Here is a 17,053-nt window from a genome sequence, read left to right as displayed (position 1 = left end):
ACCAGGACAAATTTATCACTTACACAAACAGACTTGAGCTGTTAAACGAAAAGGTTTCAACGCTCTGAGTGCTTGCCACATTTGTTGAAGAGCATCCTTTTAAACAGCTAACTTAATTGCCTGATTATTATGGCTGCAATCTATAATCTGTCTTTTTTATATTCCTTTATGATATTTACAGGGTTTAAGATCAGTAAATCTGTGAATCCTTCAACAGAAAAAAGGGAACTAGACAAAAATAGAAAAGCAGCCCAAGGGTAAGATTAAGAGCCAATGCATGTTGTGACTATCTATTCATCTGTTATTGTTGAATGAAACTCACAATTTTTCTCGTATATTTTGTTCATTGTTTATTTAGCCCATAGACTGATGTTAATCTCTCAAGAAGAAGATATATTTTGGGGGAGACTTTCGAAGTAACTGTTGCTTGGTCAGAAGTTACAGAATGTTGTTCTCATAAAATAAATATATTTTAGACTAGCAATACTCATATATAAGTGTTCAATACAAACAAAACACTTCAACAAACATTTAAAAATAAGTTTATTTTGGGCACATTAAGTACGGTTTTAGTAATTACTTTCTTAAGAAACTTACTCGTTTTCTTGTGTATTTCATGAGTAAGAGATTCTGATTTTTAATATTTTTCCAAGGATGAAATCAGTTTAAAAGTTGTTTTAAACAACTGTCTAGAATAAGACAACATAGCTGTGTTTTTGTTGATAAATCGATACCAAAACGACAACTCTTTGCGCATACCATGTTAACACAAACTCATCATAATTACCAAAAATTGTGTACACCAGACGTGCGTTTTATCTACAACTCTTTCATCAGTGGTGCTCAAATAAAAAAAGACCTTATAAAGTACGAAGTTGAAGAGCATTTGAGACCAAAACATTAAAATTGTGTTGGCAGATGCATCTACGGTTGTTTATTCCTGATGTAGAACAATATTAGCAGATTAAAATATATTTACCTAGTGTGGTATTGACAAAAAAGTATGTGTGTTTTTTTCTGGTTTTCTGTCCTGTATTGTTGTCATTTCAGCGATATTTTTTTTAACATTGTCATACAACGGTAAGTTTTGCTAGCTATTAAACCAGGTTCAACATACCATTTTTATTAAATGTCCTGTACCAAGTCAGTAATATGGCAGTTGTTATCAAATAGTTCGTTTCCATATATGTAAGCGGGATGTTTTTTGTTTGCCCTTCTGTGGTCCGTTTTTTCGTTTGATTTCCTCTTATAGTTGATGTGTTTTCTTCAGTTTTAGTTTATAACCCTCATTTGTTTTGTCTCAATCGATTTATGATTATGTTGCCATTATCATGTTTATGTTGACGTACAACGGATGTCAATTGAAAGCTGAAGCTCTCTAGTACTAACATAGGCCACCGAAAAAGAAAATTGTTTATCCGTCGAAATACCTATATTATATGAATATTTTTCCATTGTTCAATAAGTTAAAATAAAACTACCATCTTGGATGGAGACGTTTTTCTCAGATGTCCATCATGACATTTTTAATTGAAAGTACCTAGCTTTAAGTTTTCCAGAAATATCTTCTGATATTAGGTACATGAAAGTTTCTTCATCAGAAGGCTACAACTCCTCTCCCTTATCATAGAAAGCTCTTGATAGATGTCTCATTGGTTTTGATAGAATATCTTTGATTTCAAATGGTTTCCCGTCTGAGCGCACCACATTATTAGTAAAGACGTTATGAGTTATGAATGGTTATTGGTATTCAATCAAATTAAATTTTGCATTGGTAGTTTAATCAAACATTTATCGGGTTAATTTAACAATTGTCGGGTTAATGTAACGTTACCGAAAAAGCAGTTGCATATTCATTTTGTTTGAAATTCACGAACAGCTTTTGAGAAGAACACATGTAGGTCAATTCATCAATTCACATTTATAAGTCTATGGTCAATAAAGTTTTGCAAAAGCGATGCATATCATTTTAATGAATTCAGAGTTTTTGTTTGAATATTTTTGATTGTAGGAATTCATCAGGAAATACATATGTGACTCACCAACAGGTTTCAAAACAAGGTAATTATGTTTATTACATGATTCTTAAGAGAGGGATGAAAGATACTAGAGGGACAGTCAAACTCTCAGATAGAAAATAAACTGACAACGCCAAAACTGAAAAAAGACGAAATGAACAGCCAAATAATAGTACACAACATGTTTCTTACAATACAAAGGACAATATGAATATGAATACAAGTTGTTAATCATTTCAACATATACTTTCAAATTTTCAAAAATACAATTAAAGAAGATGAGGTATGATGGCCAATAATTCAACTATCCACAAAAGACCATATGAAGTGGATGTACAGTTAGCTATTAAAGCCCCAGCATGATAATATGTGATACAATTTAAACGAGAGACTAACTGCCTGAGTTATGATGAAACACTAAAAGAAAACAAATATGACTGACAGCAATTAATGACAACCACTGACTTTATAGAATTAGTAAATGTACCGTTTTTGTATAATAATAAGCAGTACTGAATTAAAAGAAAGTATACATTACAAGTTTTCAGTCTTGTCGAACAGTACTGATATATACGAGGGTCGAAATGTACACATAAAAAAACGTGAGTAAATTCTTGGTAGTGTATTTGTTGTTTGTTCCTTAATTTGTACACTTACTCAATTGTATTTATGTAACAGATGTTATTAACTTATTCAGATTTTGTTCTTATTTTCAGAAAAGATTATCAATGTCAATGATGCAGTTCTGGTAAATCTCAAAGACAAACAGATTGATAAAACAGTTTTGAAATTAGTTTGTGCTTGCCTTAATATTAAGGATAATCAAAAAAGAACATTGATTCTACGAAATAAACATTGCAAAACAGTCGAATCGAAGGATCTTGATGATTGGTATGACAAAGTTGAGAAGAAAATGAAAGAATTTTTTTTCAACAACATTGCTGATTATGTTGAATTGAAAGGAGATTGTAACTCAGAGGTTTTGGAACTCTCTGTTACACCTGCAACTGATTTATGTACACTTGATATGTATTTATATTTTCCCTCCGTGTCAGCTGCTGATCCAGCAAAATATACAAAAGCAGTGGAAATTTTAAGGCAAGAAGGACCAACTGGTCCATTACCAACTATACAAAATCGGACTTATAAACTTAATCATGTAGTTGAAGGTTTACGAAATGAAAATATTGACACACAATTCAAGCAGATAACCGGAGATAAAGTTCCAAATACGATAGCAAACATGTGTTCCCATTACATTTCTGCATTTGGGAATCACAAAGGTGGTGTTGTTTATTATGGCATTGAAGACAAAAAAGGAATCGTGATTGGTATTGACTTATCAAACTGTACACATGACGAAATTGGTAAGTACTTTTATATACACTTATGTTTTAAGCATTTCTCTCATTTATAGAAATGGATTACAACGTGTACGTTTACCGTTATGGATAACAACATATATGTAACAATTGTCATAATTACAATCCTGCCGTTGAATGTGACCTATCGAAGTCCTTAGTTTGTACTTACATGATCAATACGACGGGTTCCGCATCTAAAACAGCACCTGTTAAGGTTTCCGGAGCACAGGTGATTATCCCCAGATGTAGGTGTGTTTCTTGTTCCTCAGTCTTTGATTTCCTATGTTTTATGTATAATAAAATCGAGAAAGGAAATTGGGAATGTGTCAAAGCGACAACAACCCGACCATAGAGCCGACAACAGCCGAAGGCCACCAATGGGTCTTATGTTTACTGTGTGTTTGCTGTTTGGTCTTTCTATTCGTATTTTGTCACGACTTTATCAGTTTGTTTTTGAATGTCCCTTTTGTATCTTTGGCCTCTCTTTTATCTTCGGAATGAAACTGATTTTGTTTTGTTATTTGATTAATAATAAGTGTTACTTTATATATATATGTGGGATATTATTTTCCAATTTTATTTAATTCATACAAAGATAACTCAATTCACTAGTTCCAAGTTAATGTCTTGTTGAGTAGAGGACCAGCAACTTTTTAATTTACACATCAAAGCAAATAGAAATTTAGAGTAGGAGTTTAATGTCATTTTAGTTTATGACAATTTGAAGTCTCCATTTTGAACCAGAGGTTTGCATTTGTACATTGACATGTTGTCGTCCTGAATATAAATCAAATTTGGTGCTGAACGTTAAACAGCGATTCATCAATATTATTAGAACTTGCAAGATGTAAATGTACCCAACCACACCTGTTTTTATTCAGCCTTACAGATATATGAACTACGTTTTTGTTTGTGATTTTTATAAATACAAATGTGTTTTAGCTTATAAGCAAGGCAAACTATATTGACGTCCAGCAGCAACATAGATGCGTTTTCGGGACGAGAACAAGAATTGTTAACCCTATTTGTATTAGATTAACACGTTGGGTCAGATTTATATATATATATATAACGTGCCAGTTCGCAAAGTAAAATTTGACAGAAAGACATGTAATCGTACCCAGACACATTATTCTGACTCCGAGCCACCAGTATTTGATGTTGCTCATTTATGCCGCGTGCCAAGCAGAAAAGTATACTAAGTCCATTACCAATTTCAGAGTCTTTGGTTTGATCTGGTCCATGTCTGAACCTACAACCTCCCGCACTCGAGAGACGAGACCGTCGAAAAGAGGAAATTATAGATGGTGTATATTCAGAAAAGGAAAATAAATGTATTGTATGAATAACGTAAGATTTGGATTGTCATTTACTTTTTGCTAATTTCAGAAACTGCACTTGAAATTAAAATTGGAGGAATGATTTGCGGTAAATCTATCACAAAACTAACAAGAAAAAGACATTGGGATATTCAATATTTTGATATAGAGGTATGATTAATTTTGTTCATCCTTTGAATTTTTTCATGCACAACCTAAACATGCTAAACCTATAGTTGTTAATCATGTTAATGTCTGTGTCATTTTGGTCTTTTGTGGATAGTTGTCTCATTGGCAATCATACCACATCTTCTTTTTTTATATAAACGAAGGTTATTTAGGTTAAGAACTGAATATTTTTATATAATTTAACTAAACATATATATACATTTATTTTAATAACAAATATTATGTAAGCGCTCTTGGGTATAACATTGTATTGCTTTGTAGATTATTACATAGATATATAACTTAAGCTTTTACTTTTACAGGAAGATGGAGAAGGGAACGCTATCATGGTGAGAACTTTCTAGCAGTATTTTGATTCAAGAACATGTTTTTGAAGCATATTAAATCGATAGACTAGACAAAATAAAAAGTCATCAAACATACCAGGAGTATGACCTATTACAAAAGACTCGTACGTCATCTTCATTAAAATCAACAGTAATTAAGCAGAATGGAGCATTGAAAACTAAAATCCAAAACGTTGTGCTAAATACGGCTATTGCAATCTATATGCGCATCTGGTGCAAGAAAATTGGTACCGTTAATTTTATTACTACCACTGGGTCGATGCCTCTGCTGGTGAACTATCAGTCCCCGAGGGTATCACCAGCCCAGTAGCCAGTACGTCGGTACTGGCATGAAAATACGGATTTTTTTGTGTTATTAAAATTTGCTGTTACAAAATGGTTACAAAATATTAGAAATTAATATAAATTAAGGAATATATCTCCCTCATGCAAAGCTCTGATTCCTTTCACGGATTTGGCTATACTTTTTGGACCTTTTGGATTATAGCTCTTCATCTTTTATATAAGTTTTGGATTTCAAATATTTTGGCCACGAGCATCACTGAAGAGACATGTATTGTCGAAATGCGCATCTGGTGCAAGAAAATTGGTACCGTTAATTTTTTTTTACTATACATTTGGGAAGAAAAACAGAATTTCATTAACAATGAACCCACAAAAAAAAAAACATATTCAAGTTAGGTAATGTAAACATAAAAGTGCTCAGACACTGAACGTCAACCAGTACGGGCAACGACCCATTAGTTTTGAAAAAATTATCAGTTATACCGGGCTTATCAATTGCAAGCGGATAAAAACATTCTGGAAAGCCAATTCAAACACGACGCCGAAGAGCATTGGAAATAATAAAATCGAAACATTTGTTCCAAATATGGATATCGCTATCAATGACAGGGGTTAAATAAACTAAAATGTATTGGGAATTTTTATCAACAAACAATTTTCTTTGATATAAAGATTTATTTGAAACCATAGATGAAAAAAAACAGTTTTGCATGTCCTAAAAACCAAATATTACTACTATTCAAATTTTTAGTAAAGCGTTGTCTTATGTGTCGTTAACTTTAAACATGTGTAACATTTGTGACCTATTTTGTATGACTTAAGGGGGGCTTGTACAGTACTTGCAACCTTAGGCGTAACTATTTCAGCGATCAGTCAGCGGTCATCGATCAGTCACCGATCAGTCAAGTTCGTGTCAAACTCACGTCAGCAATCCGTCAGACTTATAGTAAAAGTAATTGACTGATCGGACTGATCGGACGGATAGTACCGATCGACCTTGATGACGGATTGAACTTTAATACGTCACATGATAAACTAATACAAATTACGGAATCTTAGTTTCGTTTAATCTAATTAAAATGGCGACTCTTGAAAATCGAACGTTCAATTATACATTTTGTTTATTAATTATTTAGCAAAGTTTTATGAATTGAAATGAAAAGAAATGTACAGATAAAACCTAAATTAAAATATCATCATTAAAGAATGGTCTTTTTCGTTTTATTTAGGTTATATATTTTCAAAACCGGCGAGTTCTAAAACGGTGTCTACATCGCGGTTTTTATTTTATTATTTTCCGAACATTCTCGGGAAAAATAAAATGAAAGAATCAGTTATTGAAAAATGTAGTCTATTTTTTTTCAATATTTTAAATTTTTGTATCTTTATCATCATAAAATTTCTAAAACAAACTTATCATGATCACAGACTTTCTATATTCTCGTCACAATCGAAGCATTTAAAAAACTTATCATGATCACGGACTTTCTATATTCTCGTCACAATCGAAGCATTTAAAATAACAAATTACAAAAATAACTGCTGTATTTTTTAACAAGAAATAGAAATAATTTTAAACAATGCAAACAACATTACATTATATTTTTCTGAGTCTTTTTTTTAAGAAAAAAGATAACTACTCCTAAACAATAAAAAGTACATCATTACATATCAATTCTAATTAGCAGACTTGTCTCAAGATGGTAAAATAACTGATTACAAATAAAATAGTATCATCTTTAATAAAAAGAAGAATAATTTTGGTTATTCTAAACAATGCAAATAAAATTTTAGTATGATTTCTCTGACATTCCTTTAATTTTATGAACAAAAAAACTATTTCAAACTATAAAAATTACAAAATCCAATGGCGGTCAATAATTTTCAGTAAAATGAAGAAATATTTGCAATTAAGGCATTGCGTACAAAAATTAAATATCTTTTTCCTTAAAGTAAGCATGTTTTATGAAGAACAGCCAATCATGATGTACAAAAAGTACTGAAATCATGTGACGTTATTATTTGTATTAAAATAAATAAATAACTACATTCTTATTCCACAAAAACAAAAGTTTAAGTATTTTAATTCTCATTATATCTCAATTCTGATTAGAAGACTTGTCTCAAGATTGTAAAAATAACTGATTTCAAATAAAATAGTATCATTTTTGATAAAAAGAAGAATAATTTTGATTATTTTAAACAATGCGAACAAAATTTTAGTATGATTTTTCTGATATTCTTTTAATTTTATGAAAAAAAACTATTTTCAACTATAAAAAGTACAAAAATCTAATGGCGGTCAATAATTTTAAGTAAAATGAAACAATATTTGCATTTTAGGAAACGCGTACAAAAATTTTATATCTTTTTCCTAAAAGTAAGCATATTTTATGAAGAACAGCCAATCTTGATGTACAAAAAGTACTGAAATCATATGACGTAAATAATTTGTATCAAAATAAATCAATAACTAATTCTTATTCCACAAAAATAAAAGTTTATGTATTTTAATTCTCATTATATCTGAATTCTGATAAGAAGACTTGTCTCAAGATGGTAAAAATAACTGATTTCAAATAAAATAGTATCATTTTTGATAAAAAGAAGAATAATTTTGATTATTTTAAACAATGCGAACAAAATTTTAGTAGTATTTTTCTGATATTCTTTCAATTTTATGAAAAAAAAATATTCTAAACTATAAAAAGTACAAAATTCCAATGGCAGTCAATAATTTTCAGTAAAATGAAGAAATATTTGCATTTTAGGCAACGCGTACAAAAATTTAATATCTTTTTCCTTAAAGTAAGCATATTTTATGAACAACAGCCAATCATGATGCACAAAAAGTACTGAAATCATGTGACGGTTATTATTTGTATCAAAATAAATCAATAACTACATTCTTATTCCACAAAAATAAAAGTGTAAGTATTTTAATTCTCATTATATCTGAATTCTGATTAGAAGACTTGTCTCAAGATGGTAAAAATAACTGATTTCTTATAAAATAGTATCATTTTTGATAAAAAGATAAATAATTTTGATTATTTTAAACAAAGCGAACAAAATTTAAGTATCATTTTTCTGATATTCTTTTAATTTTATGAAAAAAAACTATTCTTAAAGATATAAAGTACAAAAATCCAATGGCGGTCAATAATATTCAGTAAAATGAAGAAATATTTGCATTTTAGGCAACGCGTACAAAAATTTAATATCTTTTTCCTTAAAGTAAGCATATTTTATGAACAACAGCCAATCATGATGTACAAAAAGTACTGAAATCATGTGACGGTTATTATTTGTATCAAAATAAATCAATAACTACATTACATTCTTATTCCACAAAAATAAAAGTTTAAGTATTTTAATTCTCATTATATCTCAATTCTGATTAGAAGACTTGTCTCAAGATGGTAAAAATAACTGATTTCAAATAAAATAGTATCATTTTTGATAAAAATAAGAATAATTTTGATTATTTTAAACAATGCCAACAAAATTTTAGCAGGTTTTTCTGATATTCTTTTAATTTATGAAGAAATATTTGCATTTTAGGCAACGCGTACAAACATTTTATATCTTTTTCCTGAAAGTTAGATTATTCTATGAAGAACAGCCAATTATGATGTACAAAAAGTACTAAAATCATATGACGGTTAATAATTTGCATCAAAATAAATCAATAACTGCATTCTTATTCCACAAAAATAAAAGTTTAAGTATTTTAATTCTCACTATTCTCAATTCTGATTAGAAGACTTGTCTCTAGATGGTAAAAATAACTGATTTCATATAAAATAGTATCATTTTTGATAAAAAGAAGAATAATTTTGATTATTTTAAACAATGGGAACAAAATTTTAGTAGGATTTTTCTGATATTCTTTTAATTTATGAAGAAATATTTGCATTTTAGGCAACGCGTACAAAAATTTTATATCTTTTTCCTGAAAGTTAGATTATTCTATGAAGAACAGCCAATAATGATGTACAAAAAGTACTGAAATCATATGACGGTTAATAATTTGCATCAACATAAATCAATAACTGCATTCTTATTCCACAAAAATAAAAGTTTAAGTATTTTAATTCTCACTATATCTCAATTCTGATTAGAAGACTTGTCTCTAGATGGTAAAAATATCTGATTTCAAATAAAATAGTATCATTTTTGATAAAAAGAAGAATAATTTTGGTTATTTTTAACAATGTGAATAAAATTTTAGTATGATATCTCTGCCATTCTTTTAATCTTATTGAAAAAAAATATTCAAAATATAAAAAGTACAAAAATCCAATGGCGGTCAATAATTTTCAGTAAAATGAAGAAATATTTGCATTTAGGCAACGAGTACAAAAATTTAATATCTTTTTCCTTAAATAAAATTATTTTATGAAGAACAGCCAATCATTATGTACAAAAAGTACTGAAATCATATGACAGTTAATAATATGCATCAAAATAAATCAATAACTACATTCTTATTCCACAAAAATAAAAGTTTAAGTATTTTAATTCTCATTATATCTCAATTCTGATTAGAAGACTTGTCTCAAGATGGTAAAAATAACTGATTTCAAATAAAATAGTATCATTTTTGATAAAAAGAAGAATAATTTTGATTATTTTAAACAATGCGAACAAAATTTTAGCAGGATTTTTCTGATATTCTTTTAATTTATGAAGAAATATTTGCATTTTAGGCAACGCGTACAAAAATTTTATATCTTTTTCCTGAAAGTTAGATTATTCTATGAAGAACAGCCAATTATGATGTACAAAAAGTACTAAAATCATATGACGGTTAATAATTTGCATCAAAATAAATCAATAACTGCATTCTTATTCCACAAAAATAAAAGTTTAAGTATTTTAATTCTCACTATATCTCAATTCTGATTAGAAGACTTGTCTCTAGATGGTAAAAATAACTGATTTCATATAAAATAGTATCATTTTTGATAAAAAGAAGAATAATTTTGATTATTTTAAACAATGGGAACAAAATTTTAGTAGGATTTTTCTGATATTCTTTTAATTTATGAAGAAATATTTGCATTTTAGGCAACGCGTACAAAAATTTTATATCTTTTTCCTGAAAGTTAGATTATTCTATGAAGAACAGCCAATAATGATGTACAAAAAGTACTGAAATCATATGACGGTTAATAATTTGCATCAACATAAATCAATAACTGCATTCTTATTCCACAAAAATAAAAGTTTAAGTATTTTAATTCTCACTATATCTCAATTCTGATTAGAAGACTTGTCTCTAGATGGTAAAAATATCTGATTTCAAATAAAATAGTATCATTTTTGATAAAAAGAAGAATAATTTTGGTTATTTTTAACAATGCGAATAAAATTTTAGTATGATATCTCTGCCATTCTTTTAATCTTATTGAAAAAAAATATTCAAAATATAAAAAGTACAAAAATCCAATGGCGGTCAATAATTTTCAGTAAAATGAAGAAATATTTGCATTTAGGCAACGAGTACAAAAATTTAATATCTTTTTCCTTAAATAAAATTATTTTATGAAGAACAGCCAATCATTATGTACAAAAAGTACTGAAATCATATGACAGTTAATAATATGCATCAAAATAAATCAATAACTACATTCTTATTCCACAAAAATAAAAGTTTAAGTATTTTAATTCTCATTATATCTCAATTCTGATTAGAAGACTTGTCTCAAGATGGTAAAAATAACTGATTTCAAATAAAATAGTATCATTTTTGATAAAAAGAAGAATAATTTTGATTATTTTAAACAATGCGAACAAAATTTTAGCAGGATTTTTCTGATATTCTTTTAATTTATGAAGAAATATTTGCATTTTAGGCAACGCGTACAAAAATTTTATATCTTTTTCCTGAAAGTTAGATTATTCTATGAAGAACAGCCAATTATGATGTACAAAAAGTACTAAAATCATATGACGGTTAATAATTTGCATCAAAATAAATCAATAACTGCAATCTTATTCCACAAAAATAAAAGTTTAAGTATTTTAATTCTCACTATATCTCAATTCTGATTAGAAGACTTGTCTCTAGATGGTAAAAATATCTGATTTCAAATAAAATAGTATCATTTTTGATAAAAAGAAGAATAATTTTGGTTATTTTTAACAATGTGAATATAATTTTAGTATGATATCTCTGCCATTCTTTTAATCTTATTGAAAAAAAATATTCAAAATATAAAAAGTACAAAAATCCAATGGCGGTCAATAATTTTCAGTAAAATGAAGAAATATTTGCATTTAGGCAACGAGTACAAAAATTTAATATCTTTTTCCTTAAATAAAATTATTTTATGAAGAACAGCCAATCATTATGTACAAAAAGTACTGAAATCATATGACAGTTAATAATATGCATCAAAATAAATCAATAACTACATTCTTATTCCACAAAAATAAAAGTTTAAGTATTTTAATTCTCATTATATCTCAATTCTGATTAGAAGACTTGTCTCAAGATGGTAAAAATAACTGATTTCAAATAAAATAGTATCATTTTTGATAAAAAGAAGAATAATTTTGATTATTTTAAACAATGCGAACAAAATTTTAGCAGGATTTTTCTGATATTCTTTTAATTTATGAAGAAATATTTGCATTTTAGGCAACGCGTACAAAAATTTTATATCTTTTTCCTGAAAGTTAGATTATTCTATGAAGAACAGCCAATTATGATGTACAAAAAGTACTAAAATCATATGACGGTTAATAATTTGCATCAAAATAAATCAATAACTGCATTCTTATTCCACAAAAATAAAAGTTTAAGTATTTTAATTCTCACTATATCTCAATTCTGATTAGAAGACTTGTCTCTAGATGGAAAAATATCTGATTTCAAATAAAATAGTATCATTTTTGATAAAAAGAAGAATAATTTTGGTTATTTTTAACAATGCCAATAAAATTTCAGTATGATTTTTCTGCCATTCTTTTAATTTTATGAAAAAAAAACTATTCTTAACTATGAAAAGTACAAAAATCCAATGGCGGTCAATAATTTTCAGTAAAATGAAGAAATATTTGCATTTTAGGGAACGCGTACAAAAATTTAATATCTTTTTCCTTAAAGTAAGATTATTTTATGAAAAACAGCCAATCATTATGTACAAAAAGTTTTGAAATCATATGACAGTTAATAATATGCATCAAAATAAATCAATAACTACATTCTTATTCCACAAAAATAAAAGTTTAAGTATTTTAATTCTCATTATATCTCAATTCTGATTAGAAGACTTGTCTCAAGATGGTAAAAATAACTGATTGCAAATAAAATAGTACAATATTTGATAAAAAGAAGATTAATTTTGGTAATTCTAAACAATGGGAACATACTTTTAATATCATTTCTTTGACATTCTTTTAATTTCATTGAAAAACAACCTATTCGAAACTATTAAAAGTTCAAAAATCCAATGGCGGTCAACAATAACCATTTTCGTAGAAATAAGTTCATGTTAACTGAGTCATATAATACAATTATGTATTATATGTCTCTGATGTTTATAATATTTATTACGAAAATATTAATCAACACAAACAATTTAACGCTCTAAGCATCTTATTCTGTTAAAATATTTTTACTTTTTTATTGCAACTAATTTTAATTCAAATTATAACGTGTAAATTAAGGTGTCTTCGTAGAGGTCCGCGTTCATCGATTGTTAAACACTGTGGAGTTCGGTTTACATAAGAATTTTAAATATATACGTATCCGTCCGATCCGTGAATAAATTTAATTTACTGATCGATCGGTGACAGTTGTCAGGGTAACTCTCACATAGGTTATTTGACTTATCTGACGGATCCTATGGGTCACCGATCACCGATCACTCATCGATCAGTCAAACATCCGTCACCGATCATTCACCGATCAGTCAAGTTCACGTCAAACAGTAACGCCTAAGGTTGCAAGTACTGTATCTGCATTTCAGCCAAACAGGAAGGTTATAGCAGTCAAAGTGTGTAGACTACCTGGAGGGGTATTCACTGCAGTCCCTGAATCTTATTATGTTGATGATGATGGATATGTGAAACAGTTTGATGATTTCGAACAATGGAGATCTAAGATGATATCATCATATAAAGGTATAAAATCGGATACTCAGTTCCAACTTTTTTTTCGCAGCGACTTTTTTTCGCATTTATCCCTTCCTTTCAAACTCTGCTATTTCTTTTCGCGATTTTTAAAACTGTCTTATGTATGGATACTCAATTAAGACTTTTAATGACATATATTTGATACACAGAATTGACATTTAAATCGGTAATAATTTTGCGGTTATCTAATTTTTTGCAATATTTCTCTGTCGAAATTTTGCCTCTCTTTTACTTCTCAATATCCGCGTTAAATGAAAAGTTTTGTACTTATATATAGTAGAATAATATGACTTAATTAATAGCCAATGGATAGCCATTTTTCCAGATTCCTAAACACACGCATTCACACATTTAAATATGCAGATTTTTTTGGAAAGACTTCGCATGTGTAACTAAAAGTAGATCACATGACAAAATCTCACAAATTACTGTTATTTACAAACTAGTTTTCAGATTCATTTTTTTTTCTCGCCTGACATAAAAGTAGCAGAAGTGAGAGGTTGCGATCCATCTTTGCAACGTCTCCTTTTTTTTTTTGCGTTGGTGCCTTTAACATTTGGGTCATACCAGACTTAAAATTGTGCACACCAGACGCTCGTTTGGTCTACAAAAGACTCATCAGTGACTCACCATCCAAATAAATAAAAAGGCCAATCAAGTACGAATCTGTAGAGCTAAAGAATAATTACTTTTTTCAAATTATTACTGACAAAATCACATTTAAAGATTACAATAACCAATGTGCCTCTTTGCCAAATTTTTAGACGGGGTTTTTGTAACATGATTGTTGTAATGGTTAAACTAATGTATACATGAATCTAACAACAAAATCTAGCGAAATCAAAGCAAATCCTGTTGAAGAATCCTAAGCAATCAGGATAAAAATATGAATTTACTTTAAAGTTTTACACGGTAATAATATAATCATAATAATCGTCTCTTTTATTCAATCGTAACAGACATCGTAACAAACAACTACAACAATGTTCGTCAAAGATATTTATAAAAGTATCAAAGGCATTTAATGTTTAAGTTTATTATGTTTTGTTCATTAGAATACTATCAAATTTTATAGAAGCTAAAGTGCACCAATACATTATGACACAAGTGTGATAAAAAGTAAAATAACTAAACATCCGAGCTCAACAAATGTCATATTCCTGTGTTGGTACAGGCATTTTCGTTATGTAGAAAATGGTGGATTGCTAAGCCTATCAGTTGTATGACAGTCGCATAAAATTCCATTATATTGACATCGATGATATTGATATGATTGTAGTGTCTAAAACTATCACAGATCAGGTAATAAGAAATACATACCACATGTTTGTTTCTGAATACTGAATCAAACGCAAATCAGTCATTTCACTTATATTTACAACAACATTAAATTCAAATATTTTCATATAGATACCCCTGCAACTAAGGGAGATGCACATCAGCTTAGAGAAAACCTACACAATATATGTGATGAGATTAAAGATCTGAAACTCAGTTCAATTCATAGACAGCCAATAAGTAAGTTGATGAAAAATCATAGATATAGGAAGTCTGGTTATTGAAGCACAGTTTATTTCCAAGCTACATGTATGAGCGGAAATTAATCTAAATATAAAGTGTGTGTTAAAATCACCATTTTTAATCCATTACAAACTTTAAAAATGAAGAACAGTACAAAACTAGTATCCTCTGAATATAAACAATAAATATAAAAAAAGCAACATATATTTGTGTAACGAGTACATCCCTAAGATATGCTCACCTTTCCGTGGCACATGAGACCAACAACCGTTGTTGGTATGGTTCGTGATGCTTTACTTCCTCTTTCTATTGTAGTTTTGACGCTGTAAATTTCCTTTCGATTTATGTCAGTTGAATATTCAATTATATATCTTTTTTTCACAAATTAGAGCAATAATTGTCTGCATCTTCAATCCCCCAGTTTTTGGTCCGATTCGTGTTGCTTAGTCTTTAGTTTTTTATGTTGTGTCTTGTGAATTATTAATTGTCTGTTTGTCTTTTTATTGTTTAGCCATGGCGTTGTAAGTTTATTTTCGATCTATGAGTTTGACTGTCCCTCTGGTATCTTTCGCCCCTCTTTTCGAATCACTTTATGAATGGCATGATAAAAGTACAATTCTGAATAAATGTCAAATCATTGGCATTAGCTTAGAATAAAAAAAGGAATGAATGATCCTTAATTTGTTGGTAGAGGTTATTACATATACTACAAAGGCTGTAATGTATATGGTACTTTAACAGAAATTGTCATTCTTATATAACATAGTTGGAAAAAAAGCAATAGCCAATAGTTATTTAAAAACTGCTTTTTCAAATATTTCTTCTGTTTAGAATAAGGTGGGATAATTTTCTTGATGCTGATTACAAACATCTCTAAAACATATGTAAATTGGACTATGACATCAATGTGTTGATTTTCATGTTTTTTTTAGGTGACAATTCTACGGTAAATGACTCCATTGTTGTAGGCAGAACTGTAGTAGGTGAAAGTAAGTAGACTTAAAAACAAGCAATATTTTATGTCAGGAATGTTTTATTTATCATGTGGGTTCCTAATCTTTTCTCCATCATATTAGTATGACGCGAAAAAAAAATCGCTAAACAACGTTCATTTGTTTTTGTTTGTGAACTCAAAAGGCAAATAAAAATGTTCTGACAGCATGATGATTTGTGCAAAATTTGAATAAACAGATCAACTTATCATATTTTACTATATTATTTTAACATGTCTGGAGATCCAAGAATGTTCAAACTATATACTCATGTCAGACTGAATGAATCGTCCAGTTTATTGAAACAGTTTCTCGTTGTGAAGCAGCATTCGTACAAATGAACATTTTCTATGTTAGAATTTTGTTTTGTTTCAGTGTGTAGCAATATTGAAGAATGGCATTTAGTGGAAAATTACATCTATACCGAAAGATATTATCAGAAATTAAAAAAATGTATGGAAACGAAAAGATGTGTAATTCTGAAAGGTGAGTACAACTTGTTATATTGAAAACACAGAAATCCGTATTATTCTGAAAGGGAATAATGAATAAAACATATGTTTCCCCTTGTAGTGAGGGTAAAACGTATATTCTAAAGGTTAGAAAATGGCGGCTTATCATTACAAATTCAAAGGAAAAGAATGACGTCAATTGTAATTTTATTGATTTTACTAACCCTCCATGGATCCGTAGGGATAAGTAGTGAACAGTATAACGAGTTATCGCACACAAGAACTTTCTTCAAAATAGACTATGAAATACGATAACATTTATAGATGACGTCACCATTAATAGTTGACTTGACGTGATGAAACCTTTTGAAGTCTTCGAACTCTGCAAATTTATAGGGGTCATTATGTGACAGCGTGA

The 17,053-nt window shown here is 28.8% G+C and overlaps 1 protein-coding gene across 1 annotated transcript in view; it reads left to right on the top strand.

The window, feature by feature from the left end:
• The window catches only part of LOC143049857 (uncharacterized), a 38,778-nt gene that overhangs the window by 17,303 nt on the left and 4,422 nt on the right, over nt 1–17,053 (top strand). Inside the window, exons 3-11 of the mRNA XM_076223620.1 lie at nt 182–257; nt 2,012–2,061; nt 2,735–3,385; nt 4,772–4,872; nt 5,193–5,219; nt 13,505–13,658; nt 15,081–15,188; nt 16,124–16,180; nt 16,559–16,669. Coding sequence (XP_076079735.1) covers nt 182–257; nt 2,012–2,061; nt 2,735–3,385; nt 4,772–4,872; nt 5,193–5,219; nt 13,505–13,658; nt 15,081–15,188; nt 16,124–16,180; nt 16,559–16,669 — 1,335 coding nt within the window. The remainder of the gene's footprint in view (nt 1–181; nt 258–2,011; nt 2,062–2,734; nt 3,386–4,771; nt 4,873–5,192; nt 5,220–13,504; nt 13,659–15,080; nt 15,189–16,123; nt 16,181–16,558; nt 16,670–17,053) is intronic.

The sequence above is a fragment of the Mytilus galloprovincialis genome, chromosome 10, assembly GCF_965363235.1.
Source record: "Mytilus galloprovincialis chromosome 10, xbMytGall1.hap1.1, whole genome shotgun sequence".
Taxonomy (NCBI): domain Eukaryota; kingdom Metazoa; phylum Mollusca; class Bivalvia; order Mytilida; family Mytilidae; genus Mytilus; species Mytilus galloprovincialis.
This window is presented reverse-complemented; position numbering and strand designations above follow the sequence as displayed.